This window comes from Anguilla anguilla, chromosome 17 (genome assembly GCF_013347855.1).
Source record: "Anguilla anguilla isolate fAngAng1 chromosome 17, fAngAng1.pri, whole genome shotgun sequence".
Lineage (NCBI taxonomy): Eukaryota > Metazoa > Chordata > Actinopteri > Anguilliformes > Anguillidae > Anguilla > Anguilla anguilla.
The window spans coordinates 4,023,027-4,047,073 of record NC_049217.1 but is presented as its reverse complement, the minus strand read 5'-3'; the positions used below and the strand labels follow the sequence as shown (position 1 = coordinate 4,047,073).

Genomic DNA, 24,047 nt, shown 5'->3' with positions numbered 1-24,047 from the left:
AGATGCGGAAGGGTATTATGGAAATATTAATATTAATATTAAAGCGTGCATGGATACGACTCTCAGTGCATTTCTTTATCATCCATTAATGAACGGATTGAGCTTCCATTCATTTATTTATTCTTTGAATTTGCTATTGCGCTGTGGACATTTTCTTTTTACTTTCAACTTGCTTGGGCATGTCATGCGGGGAGGTGGGGAAATTCCATCAGTGTCGTAAGAATACGTTGTGAATGATAACTTATTAATAACAACTTATCCAAACATGGATTTAACGGAGGACTGAAATTGCTGGATGTCTCGTCTGTTTCATTACGTCGAACGTTCGTCTGACGACGCGTGGTGAGACGCGTGTGGCAGCTGTGGTTATTTATGGCACTTTTTTGACGGCAGGTTAATTTTCAGATGACTAAGCGATAAGTATTTCCTTGCGCAGGTGATTTAATAAGGACTGTGTCTGGTGACAGGCGGTATGAGCGGCCTTGCCGGGGGTTGATGGATTGCTTTGATTTGCCTTTGTCGGAGTAGGCGGATCTGCGAGGGGGGTATCGTCTAGGGGGGGGGGGGGGGCGGTTTTGGGGAAAACGTTAACGGTTTGCGGTCTGACGCATTTTCCCGTCTGGATACTGTTTTGTTCAGTTTTTTTTTTTTTTTCTAGACGTAACGCGAAACACAGTTTTGAGGGAAAACAGTGAAAACGCTCACTAGTTGAAGAGACTATGACTGCAAAGTGGTGAAACTCAGTTAAAAGCGGTTTGCTCAACCGTACGGTAGACCACAACTACTGCTTGTATTTTTTCCATAGACTGCGTTGTTGCCGTTCTCGTTGTTAGTGTTAATCAGTTTAACCTTCAGGGTCCAAGTTGAACTATGCGGTTGTTCCCTGCACTTGGACTGGTACTTCTCTCTAGGGGTTTCGTCATACTTGTTCCTGGTTATGTTATACACTTTGTTGTACGTTGCTCTGGATAAGAGCGTCTGCCAAATGCCTGTAATGTAATGTAATTTGACTTGAAAGCAGCCTAGTAGGAAAAACTTGTGGGACAGTTCAGAGAGACTCTCTTGGGAGTCTCGCTTGCAGGAACCAGGTTGAAACGGCTGCTGGTGCGGGACGCGCCCTCCGGAGGGCGCCGTGTCGTGGGAACTGCGCGGGAGGCAAGCTCTGAACGTGTGTTTCCTGACCCCCAAACAGGGCTGGGGCCCCCCTCTCTCCACCAAGGCCTGCCCCCGGGGTACCCCCCGACCCTCCCTGGCTCCATGCCCCCTCCGTACCAGTTGGCGCGGGACCCTCAGTCGGGCCAGCTGGTGGTCATCCCCACGGAGCACCTCCCTCACTACGGTACGGCCCGGTTCTCTCCCCACGGAACCCTCGTTCCCATTCGTCCCCCAAAGTGACCGAGAATTTTGTTTAACGTGAAGTCTGTATATCAACCTACAACACAAGCTTGTTTTTCTAACCTTTCTCATTCTCTGCTTGGAGTATGATCTCCTGATTTTGCAAGTCTTATCATTTGATAGTTGCTGTTTTTGAAACATTTGTTTTGCAAATGTTGTCTGGAACCTTCTACTGCGAACGCTACTAATAGACTAATTAGACATTGCTCGATGGCGGGTACCGTTTCACATCTTGAATCTCATTACCTTCTGTTTAATTGGTGAACTATGTGTTGTTGAGCATGTGTTTTCATAAAGGTGGTCTTTGCTGTGCTGCTTCATAGACTCAGACACCCTTGTGGTAATGGAGGATGTCATGGTGCCGTAACCGGTATCCTGACGGTTGCACGGTGCTGATTTTCGGTTCTCCTCCCCCCCCCCCCCCCCCCCCCCAGCGGCCGAGCTGATGGAGCGGAGCCCCCCGCTGTGGCCGGGGCTGTACCCGGGGGCGGGCGCCTCCCTGCAGCACGCGCAGGAGCTGCACCTCCTCTCCCAGCAGCAGCTGCTCCGCCAGCAGGAGCTGCTCATGATCCAGCAGCAGGCCGCCCAGGTGATGGAGCTGCAGAGGAGCGTGCATTTCGCGGTGAGCAACGCCCCCCCCTCCCACCACCCCCCCCCCCCACACACCCACCGCCACCCCCCCGCCTCCCCCCGCCACCTCCATCAGTCAGCTTTAGGGGTAGAGACCCAGTAAGACCTCAGTGAGAAGTCACTGGAGTTCATAACCAAGTGGGGCGGCAGTGTAGCACAGTGGGTCAGGAACTGGGCTTGTAACCGAAAGGTCATAGGTTCGATTCCTGGGTAGAACACTGCCGTTGTACCCTTGAGCAAGGTGCTTAACCTGCATTGCTTCAGTATATATCCAGCTGTTTAAATGGATACAATGTAGAAGTTGTGTCCATTTAAACATCCCTCTGGATAAGAGTGTCTGCTAAATGCCTGTAATGTAATGTAATGGTGAGGTCTGTTTCTGTGTTGGGTCCCTGTCGTGGAGGTCGTCTCGCGGCCTAACGGTTTCCTCCGTCTGCCCCGCAGGAGAGGCTGAAGGCGAGCGAACAAAGAGCCGAAATGGAGGACAAGGCGGCCAAAAGGGGCGGCGACGGCTGCGGCAAGCAGGGCGTCTCCACGCGGCCCGGCCCCGCCCTGCACTCCCGAAAGCTGGCGGCCCGCTCCCCGACGCCCTCCCCGTCCCCCTCCTACAGCAAGGCCCTGACGCCCCTCCCCTCCCCCGTCGCCGCCGCCCTCAAGTCTGAGGGCGGGCCCAAAGGGGAGAAGTCCCTGCCCGGGCGCTCGTACTCCCACCCCTCCACCCCCGCCCCCCCGCCCGCCCAGCCCCGCCTCCTCCCCGCCCCCGCCGCCTCCCCCTGTCCCGCCCAAGGAGGAGTGCGTGGAAGTGTGCGAGGGCAAAGAGCTGGAGCTTCAGAACCACGTCTCCGCACCCGCGCAGGCTCTGTACCCCGGTGAGGAACCGCTATTCCCCCCCCCACCATGCAACCTTCTAAATGTTTATGACTAAAGGCTGCTCTGTGGAACAGGTGGAGACAGATGTGCGGTGGAAGCTCGGGGAATAATCTGCGCTTGTTAATATTGAATTTGCCGCCGTTGCGTAGCCCCCCCGATTTGTTCGAAGGAGCAATTAGCCGTCGCGCGCTAATCTAAGTTTGAGGAGATAAACTAAACAATATCGCTGCGTGACGGCAGGTGGTCAGTCTTAATCGCTCCGGAGCGTTCGTTTTAATTCCTCGGTTTTTGCATTTAAATGGAAGGCGAGCAATGAGAGGACGACATTTAAAATGGCCGCCTCTAATCAAAGTTAATGGCTGTCTGTAATTACAGATTAATTCGCTGTTCGGTCCAAAAAAAAAGCTGCAATCTGCCGCCTTGTTTTTTTTTTTTTAAACAAGCTAATGTTTTTAACCGACATGTCTAAAGTCGGGGCTAATGAACTGTATTAGGCTAAAGCAGTGGCTCTCAAGTTCGGTCCGTGGGGACCGCTGTGCGTGCTGGTTTTCGTTCCAACCGCAATTGCAATCCCAGAATTTTCAACAGGCTGTTATTTTTCCTCAATTATGCTTTTCATGTTTTGAGGGACTGTTTACCCTCTTAAGGCACATTATGACAGAAATAGCTTATGCGTGCCATGAGGAATAAAAATCCTGTATTTGGATTGTGCTGTATTGCCAACAATTACAAGAGAGGTTAAAAAAAAATTGGAAACTGATCAAATTAAAGAGGCGAATCAACTTGGCTCCTAATTGGTAAAAGTGTGGACACACGGACACAAAAAAACCCCATTTTGGTTGGTAACGAAGCATTCAGTGGCCAAGCAAATCATAATGAGCTGAACTTGCATTGTGTTAGCAAGTTTAAGGAAAAATTTTATGAAAGAACCTGAACAACTTCCACAACTTTAATTGAGCAAGATTGGTTGGAATTGGTGCCCCATAGCTGAACTTGAGAAACACTGGGTTGGGGAGTGTCTGCCAAGCTTAATCACGTGGTGCTGTGGGGGAACTCCCTTCACAAGGGATTTTCAGCTGGTTATCCAAAGAAATGTGAACCTCTGACTGAACGCCTACGTCCCCTCGTGCCTTGTTTTTTCCCATCCCTGATGTTTGGGCATACACGGGATTGTGCACTAGCTGTGTAATCCGTGAGACTGTGGGAGCGCTGGAAAAGCCTTGCTGCGTCTGGCTGATTGATCTTTTACAAAGTCCCAGACGTGCTTAACCGCTCTGTCACACATTCACTGGGATCTGTGGCCTTCTGGAGCTCGCTGCTTTTTACCACAGTGCGCTCAACGCTTCTCCCCCCCCTCCCCTCTCCCCTCTCCCTTCTCCCCCCCCCACTCTCCCTTCTTTGCTTTTTTTGCAGAAATTCCTCCCGGTTACCCGTACCAGCCGCTACCCGCGCCGTTCGGCAGCCACTACCCGTACCTGCTCCAGCCGGCCGCCGCCGCGGACGCCGACGGCCTGGCGCCCGACGTGCCGTTGCCGGCGGAGACCCTGGAGCGCTCCGCCCCTCCGGCCGACGTCAAGCCCCGCCGCCTGCGCTCCCCGGCCGCGGCGGAGCCCCCGCCGCCGCCCCCGGCGACCCCGGCGCCGCCGCGCCGCGAGGAGCGGGCCACGCCCGGCAACCCCGCGGTGAAGGAGGAGCCCGGGCTGGAGGAGGGCGGGGAGGAGCCCGAGCTCCGGGCGGCCCGCCGCGGCGAGGCGGCCGCGCCCGGCGCGTCTGAGGCGGAGGCGGGGCGACGCACCGTGGTCACGTCCCTGTCGGCGGAAGGGGGGGCGGAGCCCGACGAGGCGCTCGCGGGAGGGAGGGTGAAGCTGGAGGAGACGACGGTCATAAGCGGACCGGATCCCTACCGAGCTCCCGCCGCGGGTCCCCTCGCCCCCGAGGCCGAGCCCCCGGTCCGCGAGGGGTCAGCCAGCCCCGCGAGCCTCGCCTACCGCCCCCCCGCCCATTACGGCGAGCCCCAAGCGTGGGACGGCCCACCCCGGTCGGTCGGCCCCGCCTCCCCCAGACTCGGGGGGGAGACGGACCCGGGTCGATGCCCGGAGCGGCCCGGCGATGAGGTCACTGAGATCGCCCGCGAGACGCCGTCCCCCCCACCTCCTGTCCTGCCCCCCCCACTCCGGCCGCGCCTGTCCGTCGAGGACGTCGCCCCCGACGACCCCATGGCCGGCATGATCGCCCTGGTGGCCGCCAGCGAGCTTCCGCAGGCCCGCCCCCTGCCCGCCCTCGTGGGGGCGGGGCCTCCCCTGGACCACGCCCCCCTGGAGCTTGCCGGGCTGGAGGGGATGACCCTGCTGGGGGAGATGGCCGAGCTGGAGCTGGAGAGGCAGTGCTTGGCCGTTCAGTGTAAGTGGAGCCTCGGCTTCAAAATGGCCGCCTGCATATGGGAGAAATTGGCCAAAATGTCCGGCTCTCCCAGAAATGGGTCACGCGTCGCATTCATGCAGGGAAGATTTTAGGATCTCAAGCCAAAATGGCCTGTCCGCCATTTTGTTCTGGAAAGACCAGAGACCAGAAATAACAACTACCGTGCATGCGCTTATTTCTGCTTCAGAACACGCCCTTTTTGGTGCTTAACACAAGCTGTCGGCTGTAAATGATTTTTAGGAAAAACAAAAGCTTTAAAAACACTAAAATGGCGGTTGATTTTCAATCCCACAATTTAATGTGAAATCGGCAACAAGGGCAATTCGGCAGAAGTTCCCAACGCTGGGAGCATGGTTGTAAGATTATACTTTAAAAAAATTTTTTTTACGTACATCAGGCAATGAGAGCGTGCAGCAGCAAGCTTCACGTCCTGTTTGCTGGGAAAGAGTTCCTGTTTTTGTAGATTTACAAAATTTTTTAATTTTTTAAGAGGCGGTTGGCCGTAATCACACCGTCCTCTCAATCAAAAAATAATGCAGGAGCGGTTGAAATGCGCAAGGCTAATCGGCAGGATAAATAGCACACGACGGAGGAGGAACGGTTCTCTGTGTAATGATTCGAGAGGCGGTCATTGATGCAGGCGCTTAAGATCGTGTCTTGTTTCCCCATCGCTAACAAAGATGAAATTCTGCTCTTCTTAAGATTCGCCGCTTTAGAAAAAAAAAAAAAAAACGATTTTAATGAAGCAGCACTGTTTTTTTCCATAGTTTATTTCAGCAGTTTGTGAAATTCTTTGTCAGTAATGTGGGGGAAATAATGCGTGTTAATTCATGCACCTTCCATACCAATGTCTTGTAGTTATGTCTTCAAATGAATAAATATGGTTTACATTTGCAATCTAGCGAATATCCTGGCAAACAAGTCGTTTTACAAACCGGTAAGGGCAATAAAATGTAAATGACTCCCATATCAACCTGACAACAGCTTGCTCTAATTCACTTAATGAGAGGGAAACCAGTTAAGGAAATTTACCCCCAGATGAGAGCGGAGAGCCTAATATGTGACTCACTCTCACTCTCTCACTCTCTCTCTCTCTCCCTCTCTCCCTCTCTCTCTCTTTCTCTCTCCCCCCCTCTCTCTATCGATCGATCGATCTCTCTCTCTCTCTGTCTCTGTGTGCATGTGTGTGTGTGCATGTGCGTCTGTGCGTGTGTGTGCGCCTGCGTGCGTGTGTGTGCGTCTGTGCGTGCGTGTGCGTGCATGTGTGTGCGCCTGCGTGTGTGTGCGTGTGTGTGTCTGCGCGTGTGTGTGTTCGTACAGGCGTGGCGGCGTCCTGTGGGCTGGACGTCCTGCTGCAGGCGAGCAGGCAGGTGCTCCTGGAGGAGCTGCGCCGGCCGGCCCTCGCCGTCCGCCTCCCCCGCGAGCTCGACCCCAACAGGAAGTACAGCTGGATGCAGAAGAAGGAGGAGCCTGTGAGTACCGCCCCGCCCCTTTCTCAGGCTGAGACCCATTCGCTCAGCCCGTTCTGCAAGCTTAACGATCTGCTTATTTAGTGTGTGTTGTGTGTTTGTGTGTGTGCGCGCGCATGTGTGCACACTTGTGTAGAAGGTCCTTTAAACTCTGACTTTAGCATAACGTTTTGCTAGCCTTTCTGTAGTGGCAGCTGAATTGATAATGTTGAGCGTGAAGCACATTGTATTTTAGTTGAATACAAGCCCAAGACTGTGACTAAGGGCGTGGACGGACAGTGCCAGGTGTGTCGGCTGCCTGGCGTGTGTAGTCTGAGCGGTGTGTTTCCATGGTGAGGACCCCTGTCTCAGCATGTCTCCTAATCCCCCCCCCCCCCCCCCCCCCCCCCGCCCCCTATCCCACCACAGCTCTTCTCCAAGTCAGCCCTGGAGGGGATGGACATCTTGGAGGTGGACTACCGTATGAGGTTGGCCGAGCTCCAGAGGCGGTACAAGGACAGACAGAGGGAGCTGATGAAGCTTCAGAGACGGAGAGAGCGCGAGTGAGTACCCCGCCCCCCCCCCACCTCCCACCTCCCACCCTCCCCAAAAAAAAAGAGACCGAGCTTCCCTTTCCCCATTCCGTTAGCGGGTTTCCCCTGCGCGCCGCTGAAGCTCGTTGCTAGCGTCCGTCCCGTTCTCCGCCGCTCAGTGGCTGCTCGCGCCGCCGCTCCACTTCCATCCCCGTGACTCACCGCCGGGTCTCTGAGCCGCTGCCCTTGTTATTTTTGTGCACGGGACAAAAACCTCTCACCCTTCGCGTTTTTTTTTCCCGCAATGCATATTTTCCACTTTTGCTCGACCGGCTCGGCAAACACCCGGCCCCAGCTGTGCCGAGAACGAAAAACAGAGCCCCCCCCTCCTGTCAAACGGGGAGGCTGAAGGCCGAGTACAGACGAGCACGTGCATAGCACACACACACACACACACACACACAGACACACACACACACACGCACAGACGCACACACACACACACACACACACGCATGCACACACACACACACGCCACAGCTCGAAGACCGCCCCCCCCACAGTGGAGGCCACCCCCAACAAAAGAGGCACTTCGCTCTGTCCCCTCTGGTTTTCGCAGCCTCATGTTTTTGTTTTGGCCGCCCGGCTGCCGTTTTAAATGGCTGTTGTTTCCGGTCGCCTCTCGCCTGCGTTCCGCGGTTCCGCGGTCTCCCCTGAGGGTGCGGCTCCGCTGAGCTTTTGTGGTCCGTCTCCGCCTGGCAGGGAGAAGCGGCTGCTGGAGGAGAGCAGCCGGGCGTCGGCCCGCAGGGGCCCCGGGAGGCCCCCCAAGAGGAGGCACAGCCTCGCCGCCCCCTCCTCCCCCGCTGGCAAACCGCTGGACCCCAAGAGCGCCAGGTGAGCTCCGACGAGCACCCTTCACCCTTACAGTGGGTGCAGCAGTTAGAAACGCGTTTCATTACAAATCTACGGATAGGATATGCTTTAGTGTTTTTATATTCAAATGCATACACATACAAATATTAGATATATAATACTACGCTGACCCAGGTCTAGTATTCTTGACATGCCAATTAAGTCTATTGAAGTTCAGTGTGTTGGCTTTACTGACTGTGGGTGGAGGGCTTAGGGCCTACAAGGGGTGTGTGTATATCCCTAAATCCAAGATATAAAAGCTGAAAAGCCTTTTTAGGTTGGTTAATTACTGTGATTAAGCACCTGGAAGATCTCCTTATTATGACGTTAATGAATCCTCCTTTCCTCGTCCCCGGCTGTGAGGTCTGTGGGTTTTGTTTAATTTCTGTCTCGTTTTCATCATTGGATAGACGTTGCCCAATAATAGAGGGTGTAACGGTCTGCTGACAGCGGGCTACAGCAGAAACGAGGACCTTTGCCGTGGATGTCCCAAGAAATCGTGTCCCCGGTTTAATGCAATGTGTCGTCCCCGTTTTCTTAGGTTCAGCAAGAGCCTAACCCTTTCCGAGGACTCAGAGGCCGGAGAGGTACTGCGGAAGCGATTTCGGGGACCCGGCCGCGAGGAGGACGAGGAGATGGACGCGGCCGCGAGGGCGAAGAGGAAGAGCAGGCAGTGGGCCGATCGGGAGCCCGCGTCGAGCTTCCCCCAGGAGGTGAGTCCTCGATCGGAGCGGCCGGCCCTGGTCCTGGAGCCGCCCGCGGGGTCTACCGCTTTTCGTTTTTACCTGAAAGAATTGGCGGCCAACGCACGCCCAGGAAGCTTCGCTGGAGTTAGCGTGTGATCGGCCGCTTTGATTGGATCAAGCGCCGAGTTGAATGGTAATGGTAAATGGTAAATGGACTGCATTTATATAGCGCTTTTATCCAAAGCGCTTTACAATTGATGCCTCTCATTCGCCAGAGCAGTTAGGGGTTATGGGTTAGGTGTCTTGCTCAAGGACACTTCGACATGCCCAGGGCGGGGTTTGAACCGGCAACCCTCCGACTGCCAGACAATCGGTCTTACCTCCTGAGCTATGTCGAGTTGTAATGAAAGCCAGCCGATCCTGTGGCTCTCTTGTGTAAGGATGGCCAGAGCCAAGCTTTTACATTACATTGTCTGCATTTTACATTACATTGCAGGCATTTAGCAGACTCTCTTATCCAGAGCGACTTACACAACTTGTCACATAGCATTTACATTGCATCCGTTTATACAGCTGGATATATACTGAAGCAATGCCGGTTGAGTACCTTGCTCAAGGGTACAATGGCAATGTCCTACCAGGGAATCAAACCTGTTCCTTACCCATTACGCTACACTGCCGCCCATACAGCTTTTATTGGGGGGGGGGGGAGGGGGGGCTTCTCGAAAGTGACTTTCCCCTGACCTTTCCGCTGCGCTCGCTCTTCCCCGAGCAGATGCAGATGAAGAGCGGCAAGAAGAGGCGGCTGAGCGAGCAGGAGCAGCTGGCCTCCAAGCTGGACAGGGCCCTGTCGCTCACCAAGCTGGGTAAACTCCACCGGGCCCCCTTCCCTTTCGCGGGGGACCCCTGCGGGAGGGCCGCGCCCGGCCCCGGGGGGTGCGGCAAGCTCTCGGCGCTCCGGGAGACGGAGCTCAGGGCCGAGGCGGGGAAGCGGAGCCTCTCCGCGGGGCTCGGCCTCTTCCAGAAGTCGTCGAAAGGAGGTAAAAACAAAATGGCCGCCAAAACGAAGAACGCGGAGCCCTGCTTGAACGCGAAAGGCCAGCAGAAAGCGCTGTACTCCCCTGCGAGGTCGGACGTCAGCAGCTACTCCAACAGTAAGCGCCTCATTCAAACACTCATATATGTTTTTTAAGTCTTAAAGCATGTCGTTTATTCTTTTAGGGTAAGCTGTTAGGTTGATGGGCATGCAATATGAAAACAATCATCTGAAATGCTTGTGCAGCTTTAAGCTTCAGCAGACCACCTAGGCTAAATGTGTTTCCTGCATTTAAATTGCCAATGTGTTACTATGGCAACATGGTAAATTATATGGTAGACTTCCATGTACAAAGATGCATTAAGCACTCAAACTACCTGCTCTCGTTCCAAATGTTGATGAACGTGCTGCCTCAGTTCCAGGCCTACCTTATTTGTATGAAATTTAAATTTCCAATAAACGTATTCAAAAGTACGGACACCCAGTCATCATACATCACCATCATACATCGGTACTTGACGTTTCAAACACATCGTGAAGCATTCTGATTGTACTTGAGTTTGTTTTGCGTATAATGGTCCCTTTACTGTAAGGCATCTTTATTGTAAGGCATCTTTGTATTATCACGAGAGAAGCACGTTCCTCCTTACGGGGCGCGAGTGCTGTGGAGCAGAGGCTGCTGGGAAAACTGACCTGACCCGTCCGTTTTCACACAGACACAGACTCGGAAGAGGAGGAGGAGGAGTTCATGGCAGGGTGGCCGCCCTATCCCGCTCTGAGCAGGACGGGAGCCCGCCCCCGAAGACCCGGCCTCTGCAGCAAGGCGTCCAATCAGAGCTGGCCGCCGTCCAAGAGGGGCGAGGCCTCCGGGAGTCTCCGCCCCCGGCAGGCGCTCGGCAGGACGACGCACAAGCGCTTTGGCCTGCTGCTGCGGGAGGCGGGGGTCAGCTCCTCGGAAGACTCTTTCGACCAAGGTTACTAGACCGAACTCCAGCCGCGTGCCGCTCACGGCAAGATGGCGGCCGTAGTCGACGGCCGCCTCCTTTCCCGAAAGCGGCCATCTTTGATTCCGGCGGGCAAACTCTGCCGAAAGTTTCTCTTCTTTTGTATAATTTTCTACTGGACTCCTTTTGGAGTCCCCTTTTAATTATTCCTCTTTATTATTATTATTATTTTTTTTTTATTTGCTTGGTCCGTAGAGGCGTCGGTAGACTTGCGAACGGGGAGGGTGATGTGTGGCTGCTTGCGAAACGTGCTTGTCTGACTGTACTGCATTTTGGAACCCTGGCTTTATTAAACATGGTGATTTCATTACTGCTTAAAAAAGGAAACTGTGTGCTTTTTGTCTCTGTTGCTGTGTTTGCTGCCGGCTCGTCATGGGCGGCCTCGCTTCGTTCTTCGGTGCTCCCGTTTTTCAGATATCCCTTACGCCGCCTCGTGACGTTTACGGTTCGAGGCTCCGAGCGGAAATGCGAAAAATTCCTGTATCGGGTCGCGTTTTTTTTTTCCCTGCCGTGAGGCTGGCTCGCGGACGGGCGGCTTAAAACGGCCCACGGGGTTTATGACCATCACGTTTCGACGTGCTTAATCTCCAGTCCGCTGTGAAAGTCATTCTTACCCAACCGTTAATTATGTCGTCGATCTGACGAGAAAATGCTTTCAACGGACATGTGAATGAAATACAAATGAGAACCGCCTAAAACAAAATGGCGCCTTGGACCATTTGAGACCTTGGCAGCTACCGATAATGACCTAGCAAATGTAAAATGTGCACAGACGTCGGAGACAATGTCCAGCTGGTTTAGTATCTGTTCTTGACTGGCAGATTATACACATACACATTCATATTCAGTTGTCAGCGGGTTGGAAGGTCGCTCAGGCTGGTTTAGGAACATATATAGATGCCAAAATCAGTTTTATTGAATTTATTCCCTCGTGTGTTCAGGCCGTAACTTGTTTAAGGGATATTTGGAAAGCGGGAGTACTCCCTGTATGCCGAACTAAAACAATGAATAACCTAGCTGTTGTAGTCTGCTAGCTTTTTCCCTGCAGCTGCTTGGCAACCCCCTTCATCTCTGCCTCGCCCCCTCCCCCACCCTCCCTCTCCCTACCCATGATGCTTTCATGTCTGTCGGTCTGTGCATTGGCTTGTGTCCCGCTGCATTTAAAGAGGAGCAAAGTGATTGGCTGGGAGTAGGGCAGGCAGCGGTGCAGCACGAGGTCACTGTTCGTGTAAGTAGGACTTGTCCCCCTTTCTCCTTTTCAGTGTCACCCTTCTGAGAATTTTTAATAACATCTCTCACTAATTATCCGTCCGGTTCTTCATTTGGAAGTGAACTCCAAAACCAGACGAAGTTTGGTTTGACAGCGTTTAGAGTGGTTTTTTTTCCCTCAATATTACTCTTAAAAATGTTACCTTTCCGAGATTGTGTCCGTCAGCCATGGTTATGCGGAACCGTCGGTAAAGGATTGACCGTTTAATCCAAACGATCCGAAGTCTGTTTTCGGGTAGTGTTTCGTCGTAGCCGCGCGGGCCCAAGCGCTTGTAGTTTGCGGATATCCACGCTAGAGTAACGTCCTCTTTGATCTCGCTGCGCAATTATCGCTTTAATTAAAACGTGCGGGCGATTAAGCTATCCAGTTGTGCGCGCAACTGTCGCATTACGCACTCCTGTTGCGTTAATCTTGTTTAGTAAAGCATTAGGTGTGTTAGGGTTTAAGATTACATCCCTGAGCTATTTTTTAATATTTGCATTAAAGTGGTATGGCTTTATCGTGCAATGCACAAACCTTTGTTGTAGTTAGGCTTTAAGACTCTTCGTTTTATTCGTGCCAACAGAGTAAATATAACTAAAGAAGGTATGGGGGGGGGATGCTATTACACACATTTTTGGGGTACGGGGACCGAAGCGCTTTTAGCGACGCGCTCGCATTGTTCTGCGCTCGACATTTCGGTCGACGTTCGGATGCGCAATCAGTCGGTTAAGGAAAAAAAAGCTTTAAAAATGACATTACATCGGCAGAAGAATTTCACCTACAGGAGTAACGGGCGTACGTACAGAAGGCTTTATTCCGTGCTCAGATCTACGCGCGCACTTTGATGCAGAAGAAGGGATCGTCCAATCGCGTCGCGCCGAGAGGGAAGGGCTCCTGGGGTGGTGTTAGCGGTCAGGTGCGGGATTAATTGAGACATAACCATGGCTGAGCGCCCCCCCCCCCCCCGCCCCCAGACAGTGCCGTAGCCGTGTGATGTCACCAGGCCCCGCCCCCCCGGTTTCGCTGTAGTCTGCCCAGCCAGCAACACGGCCTGCTTTGTGTGCTCGAGGCTCGCTCCTAGCTCCGCCCCCGTCGTCCGCGTTTGATACGGGCGCGGTCTGATGTCAGAGCGGTCTCGGAGTGTACTAACCCAGCGGCACGCACGCACCCGCCGCTTTTCAGCCCCCCCCCCCCCTCCCCCAACTACCCCCCCACCCCGCTTTTCATGTGTGCTAACGAATGCCCTTCCTGCTTTCCAAAAAAGAAAAAAACCTTGCCGCCCTGCAATTTTCTGTGTCTCTCCAGCTGTCTGAATTGTTAACATGTCTCTAATCTGCTGATAAATGTGTGAGCGTGCGAGTTTGTCTGTGTGTGTGTGTGTGTGTGTGTGTGTGTGTGTGGTGTCTTGCTGTGAGGCTGCTTTCATTCCAAATGTTGATGAATTTACTGCCACAGTTCCAGCCTGGCTTACTTCTGTGAAACTGTTGCATGTTCAAATTTCCAACAAATGTATTCAGCAAATGTATTCAAGTACTGACACCTAGTCATCTTGCATCACAATTTTATGTGGTTGCAGTCAGCATGGATTTTTTGAGTTGTACAACAGGCAGTAGCACAGGGGAGTAGTTTTCTCAACACCGTTTAATTTTTTACTGAGCAAACCACACCTCTCTTAATCAAATGAATGCATTTTTATTTCCAATTGACAGAATACTTCATGGAGAAGGAGGATTACGAGGACGAGGATGATGAGGAGGAGGAGGAGGATGAAGACGAGTACGACACGAACGACGGGCTGTGCTCCCCCTCCATGGAGGAGAGCGGGCTGGGCCTCCTCGCCCGATTCGCCGCCAGCGCCCTCCCCAGCCCCCTTGTCCCCGCCCCCCTCTCTGTGGTCCAGCTGGAGGCCAAGCAGAAGGCCAGGAAGAAGGAGGAGAGGCAAAGCCTTCTGGGTAATTGTAGGCAAACAATTTGAATGATATGTCAATGTTCTGCAATGGGAAATGCGCAGCACTCCTAATTGGTACCCCAGACATGGCTCGTACGCAGTGGTTCCTAATCTCAGTTCTGGGGACCCCTTAGTTTTTTGGTTTTTGTTATGGTTAATCTTTTGCCCAGTTAAGGTAGTTGAACATGCAAGTTTTAAGTTCTTTCATATTTCTTTCCCCTTAAACTTGACAAAATGCAGGCATTTGATTTCTTTGAATACTTCATTATTTACCTAATGGTTAGACCAGCTTTCCACATTTTCACCAGTTTGGAGCCTATTGATTCACCTCAGTCTTTAATTTGATCAGTTAAAGAAAAGTTTTTTCCTCTTTTGGTGGTAATAGTTATTTGCAATGTAGCACAACAACCAAAATGTGAATATTGAACTTTTATTCTTTATGGCATGCTTACCTATTTCTGCCATAATGTGGCTTAACAGGGTAAATAATTCCTGAAAACAGGAAAAGTGTCTGATTAAGGAAAATGAACAGCTTGTTAAGTTCTGGGATTGCAATAACCAGATAACACAGAGGTCTCTAGGACCAAGTTTGAGAAGCGCTGCCCCTGGGGTGCACACTGCTCCCAGTTTCTGTTTCGGAATGTACTTAAAGGGGCAGAGTCAACACGAGACAGGAGTTCGCTGAGCGGGACATTCCGGAAGCTAATCGCAGGCTCGGCTTTGCAGATGTGCTCCCGTTTTCTACGTCGACAGATCGCTTGCGTTGTGGCAGCTGCGTGGCACTTACATCTGTGCGGGGGGGGGGGGGGGGGGGGGGGGGGGGGGGCACGCGCAATACTGTTACCAAAAATGTTCATTCTTCAAAACGCCGAGCCACGCCCTCGGTTTCATTAATGACGAACTTACATTTTATTATGCTGGAGATGGAAGCCCGAATTGAATCACTTCGCTATTGAGAACTCTCAGAATTGAATTAGGCCGTTTGGTATGCTATGCCGAGCGTCCGAGCGCGAGCGGGCAGTCTCGCTGGAGTCAGCAGAACGTGCAAAGTTCCAGTCAAACTGAAGTCACTGGCACTGTACACTGCTTTGTACGCACCAATATGGCGCCTAGAGGAGAGCCAAAGAACCCCAGTGTCTCCAGATGCATTAGAGAAATATGCTAAAAATCAGGGCCGCTGCAGTTTTAAATCACGCAGGTCAGGTTGAGTGCGGCACTCAAGGGTATGATAGCAGTGCAGATCTCCACATGGGATTTGAACCTGCAACCTCCCGATTCTGTTCCAGGCACCGAGTTCGAGTACACCGACTCCGAGAACGACGTGAAGATCAGGAAGAAGCTCCCGTCGCTGCTGCACGGGAAGCGCGCCGCTCTGGAGCTCCCCCTGCTGGCCCCGGCGAGCACGAGCGCGCCGCGGGAGGACCCCGTTCCCGCCCCGGGCCCCGGCCCCGGCCCCGCCCCCGGACCGGGCCCCGGGAGGCCCAGGGCGGCCGAGCGCGGCAGGAAGCCCAAGAAGGCGCGGCCCCCCCGGGCGCTCAGCCTGGACGCGGCGATGATGATGGAGGCCAGCGACGAGGACCACTGGGCCCGCCGGCGGAGCGAGCGCATCTTCCTCCACGACGCCGCCGCCGCCGCCGCCGCCGCGTCCACGCCCGTCTCGCCCGTCACGCCCTCCGGCCCCGCCCCCAAACCCGCCCGCTGCCCGAAGAAGGAGGCGGCCAAAGCGAAGGAGGCGAAGGACGTGGTCAAGGTCGGATCCGTTACTGTTCTCTGTCTCCCCTCTCACACGCCCCCTCTCTCAGACACACACACACACACACACACTCACACTAACTCACACATGCATGCACACACACACACACACACACACTCACACTCACACTAAGTCACACATGCACACACACAAGCAGCCAGCTTTAAAATAGATAATAAATCATACCTTTTATGAGCGGGGTTCGATACACTGTTATTGTTTTAAATGAGATGATTCTCATGTGAGAGTTTTGCTGTCGAGGGCCCGTTCGTAGGCCGGCTCCTCTGCGCGTGGGGTGACCTCCCGCTGCTCTGCTTCTGAATGTTCCAGAAGAGGAAGGCTAAAGAGAGCCCGGTGACCGTGACCCCGCCGCCGCCGCCCTGCCCCGCCCCCGAGGGCCGCGCGGCCCCGCCCTGCCCGCCCCTCAGCCCCGTGCGCCGGGGCAAGGCCAAAGCCAAGCCCAGGGAGGCGAAGAAAGAGGTGAGGCGCTCGCACGCGTTCGCGCTTCTGCGTTTCTTTCCCTCGTTCCCACGCTCGCTCGCTCGCTCGCTTTCCCTCTCACGTGCACTCTCTCTCTCAGACACTTGCACTCACACACTGTTGATCTGTCTCTCTCACCCATGCACACACCTACACTCAAGAACACACACACAGATACACGCGCGCACACACACTCATACACTCAAGCGCACACACCCGCACACCCACACACAGACACACACACAAGCACCCACGCACACCCACAGAAAGACACACCTACACACACTCAAGCTCACACACACACACACACACATCCACGCACCTACGCACACTCAAGCTCACACACACACACACACACATCCACCCACACACAGACACACACCTACACACACTCAAGCTCACACACACACACACACACACATAGACACACACACAAGCACAGAAGCAGCCTCTAAAACAGCTCATAATTCTAACCTCTTATGAGCGGGCCAGCAGAGCATTCATTCCGTACGGCGGCGCGGTCTGCGGAAGCTGAAAGATTAAAACGGAGGAGAAGAATAAGAACGGCTCGGGCTGGCCTCCTCCGCGGGCGAAAGCGGTGCGTTTAAATTACCCGTCTGCGCCCAGCGCCCCCCCCCCCCCCCCCGCAGCCCGCCTGCCGGCTGGTCTGTGACCCGAGCGGGGAGCTCGGACCGGGCCGTAATTAGCCTGGACGCTCGGTGGGAGCTCGGCCGAATCCGTCAGGGACCGTTGTCCGTCCGCACCCCCCGACGGGCTGTCCTTCGTGAATACGGTGTGAACGCCGAGCGGCCTTCAGCCGGAACGCGGAGCCGTCCGCGAAGCGGTCGGTCGCTTTAGCCCGCCTCTGCGGTGGCACGTCGGGGGGGGGGGGGGGGGGGTAATCGGACCTCGTAAGAATAGGGGGATTAACTTTTCTGTCTGTAATCTTACTCTCAAAGTGTGCCTTTGGCCTCGCTGATTACGGGCCTGGCCATCGTACCGAGACTGTGTTGTTCTTGACTTTATTTTTAGTTTTTTAAAAATAACCCAATAACATTTCAGATATTGGAGCGACACAGTATAGACCTGTATCTGCGGTGATGGAGTGTATTTATTTTGTGTGTGTGTGTGTGTGTGTGTGTGTAGCAGGCCAGGGGCAAGGGCGGGGCTGTCAGCAAGCTCATGGAGAGCATGGCGGCAGACGAGGACTTCGAACCCAATCAGGACAGCAGCTTCTCTGAGGACGAGAACGTCCCACTCAGCGGACTCCCGGACCGACCCAGTACCCCCGGTGAGCCCCAACACCCCCCTCACCCCGCCCTCACTAAACCTCCCACACCCACCTCACCCAGCCCTCACTAAAACCCCCTACACCCGTCGGACCACGCACTAAACTTTCTCCCCCTTTCCCTACATTTAAATTGACTGTAAGCTTAGGGTTGTAACTAGGTAGCTGTTTCTTAGTTAATGCACTCGTGTCTTAACTTCTGCTTGTATTTTTTGCAGACTGCTTTGTTGCTGCTCTTGTTTGTGTTAGTGTTAATCAGATTAACCTACAGGGTCCAAGTTAAACTACGCGGTTGTTCCCTGCGCTTGGAACGGTGCTTCTCTCTAGGGCGTTCGACACACTTGTTCCTGGTTGTGGTTATACACTTTGTTGTACGTCGCTCCGGATAAGAGCGTCTGCCAAATGCCTGTAATGTAACGTAATGCAAAAGCAGAGAGAAGATAGTGCTATTTGCTTTGGCCCAAAACCGCGCTCAGGTAATAGCCCTCGTTAGCAGCTGGCCTGCAGCACACCTGTTGCGCAGAGCCCCAGAACGCCGGTGCGCTGCTGTCTGTTCAGGAACGCCATAAAAGGGACGGGCGTCTCAGCGAGGCGAGCGACACAGCGCATAAATCACACGCGTCCCCCCTCGCAATCGTTTGGTTTTATAACGTTAACGACATCGCACAGTAGCGTAAAGGAACTGGTCGAGTTTTCACTTGCCAGACAATAAAAATGAATGACCCGTTGGCATACGGTCTTTGAACATATGGGGGGGGGGGGGGGGGGGGGATGGGAGGGGGGCATCCAGTTTGCCTTTCTACATCTGTTGAGCCTGCTTTGGCAGCACCGTCAGGTCATGTGACCCCTCCCCCCCCCGCCCCCTTTTTTGTGCGGCAGGCCCGCGTAACTGCGTGATCCAGAAGGAGGAGCTGCAGGACGGGCTCCGGGTCCTCATCCCCATGGACGACAAGCTGCTGTACGCCGGCCACGTCAACACCGTCCACTCGCCCGACATGTAAGGCACCGCGCCTCCCTCCCTCCCTCCCCAGAATCGGCCCCCGGGCGGGGCGAGACACCGTGCTCGGCCGCGGCCAATGGCCTTTTCTGTTTGTTTTGGAAGAAATAGTTAGAGGTGCTGAAATAACAACAATGGTGTGTTCAGGGATTCCACCAATGACTTAATAAGTTGAATTGGCTGTGTACGGCAGCACTGGTTAACTCATAGATTGGAGCACAGTAAAACTCTTCACATTTTTTGGGGGGGGGGGGGGAGTCTTGAACCGACAATCATTACCTTTTCAAAAAATGTTGGTCAAACAAATGATTGAGCTGATTTAATTAAGAGCAGAAGCTGGCATGGAATCCAGAAAAGGATTCTCCCCCTCCTTCCTCACCTCTGTTACAAGAATATGTAAGAAATATAAATGAATAAAATTTGCAGGGAAATGAACAGTGGCAGGTCTGGGTACTCAGGAGACGAATCGCGAGTTTGCAATGACAACTGGCAGCCGGCGCTGCACCGTCCGTTCCTGGTTTCTGTGTGTAGTCTCGTTTGGGGGAGACATAGCCAGGCTGCGGGAATCATTTGGGTGGATCATCTGAACTGCGCGCGCTCGCGACTATCGCTAGCCGATGCTCCTGTCCCCTTCTAAAACGCAGGCTCCTCCCGTAGAGCTGAATGCTTTCTGTCGGAAAAAGAAGTGCAGAGTAGCTTCGTGCAACCTCTCGGCTTGGCTCGCGTGGGTTTCTGTTCTTACAAGCAATGTGCCGGAGCTTGCCTCGGCTTCTGTTTGAGGTTAAATGGAAGGATGATTCGGGATGGTTTTAACGTGCTTCGGCTTCTGTATCGCGAATCGTATTTCCGAAAGGCCTTGGAAGAAATTACCCCGAAGACGCGGTCGGTGAATTGTGCTGAACAGCCAGCATTCCGGTTTTTTAAAGAGCGATCCGCGCTCTCTTTAGCCAGATTTCGAGATTGGATTACACGCGCTGACGACTGAGGCGAGGTCGTTCATTCGCAGTTGCGGTTTGCTATTTTGAGACTGCGACTTTGAATCGCTGCGATGCAAATTAAACGGAGAGATGAGTGAAATGTGATTTTAATTGTGTGCATAATGAAAGCGCTTATTTGAAGGTCACTTCTACAGAGGCAAGAAATCGCTGAATTATTCATGAGGGTGGTTTAAATGGATAGATACCATTTCAGTTTTGGTGTATGTTTTCAGTTGGCCCGGTGTTTTTTTGTGTGTGTGTTTGCAGTTAAGGACAATGTTATATTTTCAGAAATGTCTGATGACCTCTGATGACTTAACAATGGCTGGTTATATGGTATAGGCTATTTCATACATGTATGCCTGTCACATATTAGCTACTAATGCAGAAACAAGATCTCACCCATTCTATAAAAGTTAACCTTAGCAACGTTGTGCAAGCTAGCTGCTAGCTAGTTCACAAACTCAGATTTAAAGATACCTAGTAAATGTTTAGTGTGACATTATTGACCAATGAATACGCCTTAGAATTAACATTCAAAACATACAATGTTTTGGTTTTCCATTTCTGGCTACTTTTACCATGTTTGAGTGATAATGGATTTAAATCTGAAACCTGTTACATCAGAAACTTCTGGAAATACAGTAGGGACTATAGGTCTGAGGACACTACCAGGTCCTGGTTGTTTTCATTATTTATCAAGGAATAATGAATTCATGATACTCCAGTTGCACTTCTTATTCAATAATGCATTATTGAGAACAAGGGGAGTTTATTTAGAATAGCATTCCCGCCACAGTCACCGGACCTGAACCCAATGGAACATCTGCAGGAGCAGCTGAAGGCCAAACATCAAATAACAGCAACAGCTCATCTATGGGAAGTGCTAGGGTGAAATGGGAGATGAGCAGTTGCATAAGCTGGTGGAATCAATGCCAAGCACAGCGAAGGCAGTAATCGAGGTGAAAGCAGACACGCCAAGTACAAACCATTTTTTTGTTGTTGCCATTTTTCTCCCATTTTCTCTCCAGTTTAGTCTTTATACCCATTCCTCGTGTGTGTCAAGGTCCTGGTCGATGCGCTGTCCTCTGTCGATCTGGGGAGGGTGTAGACTACCACATGCCTCCTCCGATACATGTGGAGTCACCAGCCGCTTCTTTTCACCTGACAGCGAGGAGTTTCACTGGGAGAGCGTAACGCGCGTGGAGGTTCACACTATCTCCCCCAGATCCCCTCCCTGCTGGACAGGCGCCCCGACCAACCAGTAGGAGTCGCTAATGCAACGATTAGGACTCATACCCTCACTGGCTTCCCACCCACGAACACTGGCAATTGTGTTCGTAAGAAAGTTTGACCGAGCTGGAAGTACCACTGCCGGGGATTGAACCCTGGTCTCTGCGGTGGTAGGCGAGTGGTACAAACCATTCTTGACTTTAAGTAAATAGCTACATGCTTTTGAAAAAAAAAAAAAACGTATATTAAACAAGACCAGGTCAAAACCTAGTATATGGCTGAACCTCTCCAGCCAACCAATGGTGTAACTTCATCACTCACTCAGTCACAGACATTTGCGTTTGTAGGGCTGGCCTCGCTGTTGCGGTCCAGCCAAAAATAATGTATTCTCGAATAAGAAGTATAAATGGAGTATCATGATTGTATTAGCCCTTGATAAATATTGTAAAAAATCAGTTCTTGGTAGTGTCCTCTGTCTTTTGAACATAAAATATGCTTAATTGGATCTTGGCCTTGGGCAGTCAAAAACGGATACTAAAAATGAAATGATATCAAAACCCTCAGAAAGTAAATATATTTTGTTAATGTAACATGTTGCCTTCCACTTAAGGACATGTTGTTTTGACCTCTTTGCTTTTATGTAGCGCATCAGTTAAGGTCAGCCTTTCTGTTTTGTGGGGTGGATTTCCACTATTTTCCCAGTAAATATTGTTATGTAAATACTGATTGTTGTTGTAGCTCCGAGGTAGCATGGCACAGACCTGGTACACCTGAGTGAGAATGAAGCTAATCAGAGCTAGCTAATAAGCTACCTGCTAGCGTATTAAATGTCTTCTACTTAACAGGTTATGAAATGTGGAGACACTATTGGAAATAAGATTACTAGTTGGCTGACACAGGTGGAATACAAAGCTATGTGGTGTGTACTCCATGCATATGCATATTTGATTGAAGTGTAGTGACAATTTCAACTGCCAATTTCCTTTTCTTCAGTTGGAAGGCTGCTCCTGGCCCTGATAGCCTGTTTCAGTGCGGTTTCCCTTGTGCCTGTGGGGGTGCGGAAATGCCTATGCTTGGGAAATTAAACTCCCTGGTTTTAACCATAGTGCCTGTTTAATTTTATTACATGAATGTGCACTTCTCTAATGCAGGAAACATCATAATGCCAGTCTGAGTGGCTTTTTTAAAGTCGGTTGTCTAGACCTACAGAATATTAGCACGACAAAATTAACTAGTGTTTCATATCATAATATAACTATTATTATAATGCATAATGTAATGAATAATGTGTGTTCTCTTTTCATGCTGCACCGTGTTTGAGTGAGAGAACATGTGCATATGTGTTTGTGTGCTTGTCTGCATGTGGGCGTGCAATAAGCATTGCCCCCCCCCCCTCTCCCCTCCCCCCAAACACGCAGACAAACACAATCTGCCCATCTATTGGAGAAGATTAATACATCTGTAACCATGGAAAAATGAGTAATTGATCTGTTTTTTTGTGTTCTTCCTCCCGTTTGGAGTCAGAGTCAGTAATATACTGGCTTTAAAAGTGATCAATAGAGAACTGAAGCTCGCACCACCGGGGAAAGAGAACGCGTTGGTTCCTCTCTTCTCTCGCGTCTCCTCTTTCGTTCGCCGGTCGTTTGTGCGCGCGGCGTACGTGCCCCGCGTGCTAACAAAGCTCTCCCATTAGTTGTGAGTAATGGGGAAATAATTTGAGGCTTTTCGCCCTTCAGTGAGTTTCCAGTTTTTATTAATGCTCTATTAGTTTAATTTGGTTTCAGAGATGTGACCGTAATCAACAATTCAGCCGAGACCACTTTGGGCTTAATTTCAATATGCCTTTGGTACATTATGGTACAGTGGCTAAATCTCTGAGCTCTGGATAGGTGGGTCTGAATCCTGCAGGAATTAAGTTGTTCCCGTGAATGTTGTCCTGTTTATATTTGTTCCAGTACATGTCCCGGATAGCTCTCTTTACTTGGAAAATAATGTAATACAGTACTGCTGTTACACAAAGCACTGGGAGCTAAAGCAGTCAGAAATGCATACGCATGCACACGTAACCATAAATGAAATTTCATAGCTTTTCTATCTGAAGAAGGAAAATCTTTCTTGTATGGACAGATCCTTTCCATGTTTTGGCTAATAGAAAGTGCCCGTCGAAGTCAGATTGGTCTGTAAGTCCAGGGTTTTACGTTAAACTGCAGCGTTACGATTATGCTGATCCCGCTTTTGTGCCTGCTATTTCATCGTCTTTATTACCGCCCATGAACGTTTTGAGAATTTCTCTCTTCGGAAGCGTTTCTTTATCTTTTTTTTCTCCTTTTCTCTGAACCGAAGAGACCTTTAATTATTTTTATTGGCTCCTACAAGCAGCTGACGTTCACCCAAACCTTTCGTTCTGCAGCAGCCAGCTTGAGTACGTTACAGTACCTTAAAACAATTTGCGGGGGTGTTTTTGCAACACATTTTTGTTTCACATTTACGTTTCTCCAAATTTTGAGCGCCGGTTGTATTGCCGGGCTCGTAGCTTACTCATGCGGGTCCTGTCCTATCAAAGGAGAGGCTCTCTTGCAGTTGAGCGGCTAATTCTTTGTTGACCGCTACCCTCTCGGACAGGGACAGGGCAGGCGTGCGTCCAGTCAGGGTTTTGTTCCGCTTCTTCGGTGCCCTGGGAATCGGTGTTTTATCTGGGCCCACCGGCGAAGAGGCCGCGGTTTCTTTTCATTTTTTTTTTTTTTCATCCGGGGAAGCATTTACTTTTAATGTTTCTCTTCTCAATCAATCTTGAAGATAATTTGCCGAGGTCACAAAAATCATTGGCCACCGAACAGCAGTTGTCATTCTGTTTTTTGTGTGTGTTGTTTTTTTACTTTGTTCCTTTGCCCTGCTCTCATGCGAAATGGAACGATTCTGATTACATCAGCCACATCTGTTTGCCTGAAAGTAATCAGCGTGATGTGTGCGTAAGGGAGCTTGCTCTGTTCAGTCTCAGCTGTTCGGGGCCCGAAGAAATCCAAGCTGCTCTCCCAGGCCGTTACCAAATTTGAGAGACTGCAAACGGAGGGGTGGTAACAAAACCGCGGGTCTGACGTCACAAGATTTAAAAACCTTCAGAAGGCTTGTATGTGCTTAGTTTGTCTTCCCAGTAAATAAACAGTAGGCGTACTTATAAAGGTCG

General features: G+C 51.7%; 1 protein-coding gene across 1 annotated transcript in view; it reads left to right on the top strand.

Annotated features, from left to right (window-relative positions):
* LOC118217397 (trinucleotide repeat-containing gene 18 protein-like) overlaps nt 1–24,047 on the top strand; it is a 76,993-nt gene that overhangs the window by 42,281 nt on the left and 10,665 nt on the right. Inside the window, 16 exon segments of the mRNA XM_035399358.1 lie at nt 1,193–1,339; nt 1,830–2,017; nt 2,470–2,763; nt 2,765–2,894; nt 4,309–5,295; nt 6,637–6,788; nt 7,194–7,327; nt 8,060–8,191; nt 8,751–8,922; nt 9,671–10,049; nt 10,648–10,905; nt 13,897–14,139; nt 15,422–15,885; nt 16,219–16,368; nt 17,515–17,659; nt 18,536–18,653. Of these exon segments, the coding sequence (XP_035255249.1) occupies nt 1,193–1,339; nt 1,830–2,017; nt 2,470–2,763; nt 2,765–2,894; nt 4,309–5,295; nt 6,637–6,788; nt 7,194–7,327; nt 8,060–8,191; nt 8,751–8,922; nt 9,671–10,049; nt 10,648–10,905; nt 13,897–14,139; nt 15,422–15,885; nt 16,219–16,368; nt 17,515–17,659; nt 18,536–18,653 (4,093 nt within the window).